At 40.1% G+C, this 5,703-nt stretch overlaps 1 protein-coding gene across 1 annotated transcript in view; it reads left to right on the forward strand.

The window, feature by feature from the left end:
• The first annotated feature begins 2,845 nt into the window (after positions 1–2,845).
• Positions 2,846–5,703, forward strand: part of bbs9 (Bardet-Biedl syndrome 9) — a 154,748-nt gene continuing 151,890 nt past the window's right edge. Inside the window, exons 1-2 of the mRNA XM_084557708.1 lie at positions 2,846–3,014; positions 3,493–3,643. Of these exons, the coding sequence (XP_084413834.1) occupies positions 2,903–3,014; positions 3,493–3,643 (263 nt within the window). The 5' untranslated portion in view covers positions 2,846–2,902. The remainder of the gene's footprint in view (positions 3,015–3,492; positions 3,644–5,703) is intronic.

A 5,703-nucleotide genomic window follows, 5' to 3' on the forward strand; every position in this document is an offset into this window, starting at 1 on the left:
TGATCTAGACTCTAAACCATTGAACACGTGTAGCTCCGGCATGCAATGGCTTGACACGGCTGACGAACAGGCTCGTTGGTCTAGGGGTATGATTCTCGCTTAGGGTGCGAGAGGTCCCGGGTTCAAATCCCGGACGAGCCCTCTGCTTTTCATAAGAAGGTTCAAACCTATAATTAGCCCATTATAATCAAAATCGATGTTGATTCTTGTCAAAGAAAGTAACAACTTTGGCGCTTACAAGTAAGCATACACATGCACAACTAAATGAGGAGGTTAGTTCCAAGTAATGTATCAATATATACAAAAAGTGAAGCTGAACCAATAAATGTTATAGTTGCTGCCCTCAATCTTTGAGTGGTAATTGCACAATGCGCTGTGAAGATGTTGCAATGTAATAATGTTAACGGTGTCTAGCCATTGCGCGTTGTTTGTTTTTTAATGACTCTCCAAACTTAAAGCTAAGTGTATTTTTTCATACTAAACAATTTCATATATTTTAATTGATGCAGTATGTTTTGCTATGTTTTGCAGATATACGTCGTAATTTACTCCATATATTGTATAGCAACGATTTACTCACTCAAGCAGTCTTTCAAAGACTCCTTTTCCCGTCCGCCCATCTGTTTCCGTTCATGCGCACAAATGCCCGGCTTCTCCGTTGAGCGTCAGTGCCATGACAACAGGACGATGGCTGCAAGCAAGAGGGTGAGAAATGTGATGTTTGCGTGAACAAGGAGCAACAAACCTTCGGCTTTTACGGACTAAGTCGTTTTTATGAAGGTAAGTGAAGCTCCGTGATTGTGTTTTGTCATCAGTGAAGAGGCAACACTGTTCCTGATCTGCTAGCTAGTACCCAGGTAACTTAGAGAGCTAGCTAATTAGCCGCTAAGCTAAAGTTAATTCAGCCGGCTTGACTTTAGCTAATTTACCTGTTCGGGATACAACCGGTCATAACGGACCTAAAGCAGGTCTTGAATGTGTGTCACTAACTTTGCTATGTTTTGTTGTTTAAACATGGAGGAGTCTTCCTTGATTTGAAACAATAAACCCACAGGTGTATGGTCATGTTCCACTAAAACCCAAGAGGATATCAAGTTGAATACAAACAGACGACTACAACAGCTAATTTACCGAGTCTTTGCATAAGCGCTTGACTCAAGCGAGTATTCAGTATTAAAAATGGAGGGGTTGTTATGTACCTATTTGAGACTGCAAAGCACAAAAAAATCCTCCACAAATCTTATGTAAAATTCGTTAGGATCCCAGGTGAATATTTGTCTTTAATCTGACTTCTCATTCCCATACTGTTGTATATGTAGCTATATAAATATGTCTAGATATTGTGTATTCTGGTTACTGACACATTTTCCATACTGCCACAATACGTCAGTAATGGTAAGCAAGAGTTGTTTGTTAGTGTCAATTTTATCTATTAAGCAGGTTTTAAAACAACAAGAGTTAAGAAATAAAGTTGCAAAAACATACAAAAATAAATAAACGCGCACAAAGACAAGAAAGAGGAAGAAATTAAGTATACTGAATTAAAACACAAAATTAAAAAAGCACTCAAACTGATTTTGGTGTCAAAGAATAAAAATTAGTTTTAAGACAGAAATTCAAACGGGCAATGTCAGGGCCAGCCTACCATGCGAAATGTTCCAGAGTTTGTAGGGTGCAGCAGCTAAAACATCTCCCCAGTGCTTCAGCTAGGGACACCCAGAAGTAAGTAGTCAGCAGGAGTGTGGAGTGACATTTTTACTTTAAAACTGTGTTAGCCAGCAGCAACACCCCCACTGCCAGTCAAGAGTTTGGTATCTTGCTCAAGTGCACAACAGGAGGATGATTTACATCAGCTTTAACCCCCTCATCTGAAAGTTTCTGTCCTTACTTGCTTGTTGTCTGATGTGTATTATTCAGCTGGCGGTTAGATAATGACAACATAAACAAGCTGAGATTCTCTGAGCTGCTGTTACTTGCATATTCTGTCTTCTACCTGAAAATATAAGTTGCAACAAATTTAAACTATATTTGCAGCTAGTTGGATCAAATAGTGTAAATGTAAAATAAAGTGCATTTGATATTCAACAGATTGTACAAAGGAAACGCAATGAGGCACAAAACTAAACAGAAATAAAGTTGTTGTGATAGTAGAATAGTGCTGAACTGATTGTATACCATCACTGACCTTTTATACAATACTCTTTAATGAAATGTCTTGGTAGTACAAGCTCTTCAAGCCTGTATTGCAGTGTACTGTAGATGGGAGGGATTCTCTGTCTGGATTAGCTGCCTGTTCCACCTGCTCAGCACTTGGCAAGTAGAAAAGCTGCTTGAGCCCACCTACCCCCCCTCCTTGTTTCCTTCACACGCACAATCCTGAGGTCATGTGACTGTTTGGCCCGTCTGTCATTGGCTGCAGTTGTCATTGTGATTTACAGAACGCTAGAGCTCCCTAGACAAAGGGACAGACTGGACAGTTGTCAAGTTGTCACCATGTCAGTGGCTCAGAATCCAGTCATTGGTCAGATTTATTATCACTGTGATTTTATTTAATGACCAGAAGGATGATGGTTGGATTTTGTGATGGCCGTGAACAAGTTGTGCTTTCACATTCTTCCCTGTTAAGATAGGCACTTAACCTTCCTACTACTCCACCTGAAGTTGATTAATGTTAAGAGAAAAATGTTAATTTCATAAATTAAAATAAACAAATAAATAAATAGATGCTTTCTTTGCATGTCGCTGTGCTGTCAGTCTGTCATCTGTCAGTTAAGCAAAAGTGTATCCGAAATGTTGACATCATCAGTAAGAAAGGCAACTTCATGGAAAAGTGTCATAACACCTGGGTCGCAGCATTTAACACTTTCTCGTTTTTGTCTCTCTTTGCCCAAACAGAGGCAGCATGTCTCTGTTCAAGGCCCGTGATTGGTGGTCAACAGCACTTGGCGAGGGCGAGGAGTTTGACCAGGGATGCCTGTGTGTCGGAGACGTGGACAACAGTGGCACTGGACATGGTTAGTGAGAAAGGGACACACCAACCACCAAGCAGACTGCAAGACCATGCCACCCTTAAATATCCTTACAAGATGTTAAGATATTTCCTCCATCTCATAATGTATACTATAGTGTATGTGTGCAACAAAATAAATTGCTGTTATATCTTAATGATGCTAAGTATATTGTAAAGTACCTTCATTCTGTTTGCAACTGTGGCTAAATTTTTTTCACTCTTCTTAGTCTGTAAATTTAAATGTAAAGAAAGGTGGACAAAACACAGGTGCAGCTAGATATTTTATTTTATTAGGTTACATTGGGTTACTTCAGGTTATTCAAGACAAATTATTCTGTAGGTTAAGAAGTTGATATGACACTGCTTTGATCATTTAAGATTTTCTTATCACTGAAGTATCTAGGAAGAAGTTGAAATCATACATTGGCTAAAAACTTAAATTCTCACCACAGCTATCCTTCTGTGTGATTCTAACTTTGCAGACAAGATTGTGGTGGGCAGCTACATGGGAATGCTGCGGATCTTCTCCCCACATGCCAGTAAATCGAGTGAGGGAGGTCCAGCCGACCCCCAGCTCCTAGAAGTCCAGCTTCAAAATGCCATCATTCAGATTGAAGTTGGCAAGTTTGTCTCGTAAGTACATCTCACAAACCCGGGACAAGGCCATAAACGTCATGTACTGCAGCTACATTGGCTTTTTATATTATACTATATATATAAAATGTATGTATGTATGTATGTCATTTTGTTTAACATTATTTTATTCTGATTTGCCGTAGATTAATGTTTTGGAATTGTCTCACTTTGTAATCGTGCATGTTCAGTTATTTTGACTTTATTTAGAGGAAAATATGTGTGAAAAGCTGTACTTCTTGTCATTTGTTCTATTCTTGGGTTAAGTCTTTACACTGTGACACTACTCCTGATATATTCGGTCACTGCAGATCTCTGTTCCAACACCAGGATCATTGATGGTGTTGCTAATCTCTCACTCCCCCCTCCCTCAAGCCCTCTTGACGGCTTTCCTGTATGTCAGGCCTTCACCTGTGTTCGTGCTTTGAAGATCACATTGGCTTTAGCCTGATGTCCACAGTCAGAAGGCGTCTTCAGTCACCCTCACACGAATGTAGAGCTCAAGGTCAGATTAGAGATTGTACTTTGTACAATTGGTAATGTTGGGCAATTTAATATGAAGGTCTATGGGGATTGATTCCCTTTTAGAGCCAGATTTAAGCAAGAACTGCTTTGTTTTGGCACTTCTGTATTGGTTTTGTTTTTCTGCTGTAGAAATTGCTGCTTGGAGCAACCCAATGCACATTGGACATGGCCATTTGATCCATTGTTATTATAAGAATATTAACTAGTGAAGTATTAAAGTGTTCCATGAAGTGTTTGGTCATGAAACCACGTTAGCAGATGCTTATATTTGAAATGTATTTGTTGCTATTGAGCAGGTCAGCGGTCAACGTTGAAGAAGACGCTGTGGTGTGGATAGAGAAGCTGGTTTCCTTCAGGGAACTGAACCTTAGGGCTGTCAGTTTGGCCACAGTTCAGAGAGTAGCTGTCCTGTAATCCAAATCTCACTCTCTTCTCTGTTACATATATGTGTGCTTCTATACTGTAATGAATCACAAGTCTTACTTTAACTCTGTGTCATGACCTTTTGTGAATTATAAGCATTCACAGTATAGCCTATAATAAAGCCTTACTTTAAACTGCCAGGCAGAAACACCCATTCATAAGTTGCTGCTTTTTCATTCATAGAATAACCCATCCCTGCTGTTACTCACCACCACATTAACATGTCTTTTTTTCCCCTCTGTAATGCATTCTAACCCCAAACCGAGACTGTCAGAAGCTCCTTTCCTTACTCATGATTTACCACCATCTATCAGCCACCCAGCAGTCCAAACATAGTTTTGCTTATATGGCTAACCACTGAGTTGCTAGCATAGCTGCTGGAACCCAAATCCCCCATCCTGCTTTGTAAATGCATAACTGAATGTTAAGAGCTGACCACCGTGGAGTCAAGGTCAAGTAAAATGTGGAAATGTATTCAGTAAAAATGACTTGAGTGAGGTTGATTAAGTGACCTGTCCCACCCAAAATCATGTGATTGTGGGGAAGAGAGCACAGAACAGGAGAAAGGGAATACTGAAGGGAAGGATAATGTGCTGTGTATATATTAGTGCTGAACCTTATCCATTTCATATTATATTTAACTTTAGCGGAAAGGGAACGCACGGGTGCCCAGAATTTGGAAAACTGGATGTCTGTGGAGGTTCTCTGTCATCCGGGTCATGGTATATCCTAAAAAACAAAGCTAAAACAAGGGTAACTGGACTTGCTTGAGTTGTCTTGAAAATATGTTGCCACTCATATCAATGGCTTCTTCAGCTCTCAGTGATAGGCAGGGAGTTTAGGTAATAATTTGACATATCTGTGGGTGGTGCCCACCTGAAACTCATGTGACTATATGCTCAGCTGCAGTTAGGGGATGTTGGTCAGATTAACCTGAGTGGTATCTTATTTTTAGTGGTTCTCTAAAGACCCATTATTGGCCAAAAACTTCATACCAGAGAGGTGAGAGTAGCCAAGAGAGTTATGTTGAAAGATTAGTTCGGTAGGTAGAGGAGGAAACGTGTGAGTCCTTGAGCAAGACACTGAACCCCCAGTTGCTCCCACTGCAAGGC

This window comes from Chelon labrosus (assembly GCF_963514085.1).
Source record: "Chelon labrosus genome assembly, chromosome: 12".
NCBI lineage: Eukaryota > Metazoa > Chordata > Actinopteri > Mugiliformes > Mugilidae > Chelon > Chelon labrosus.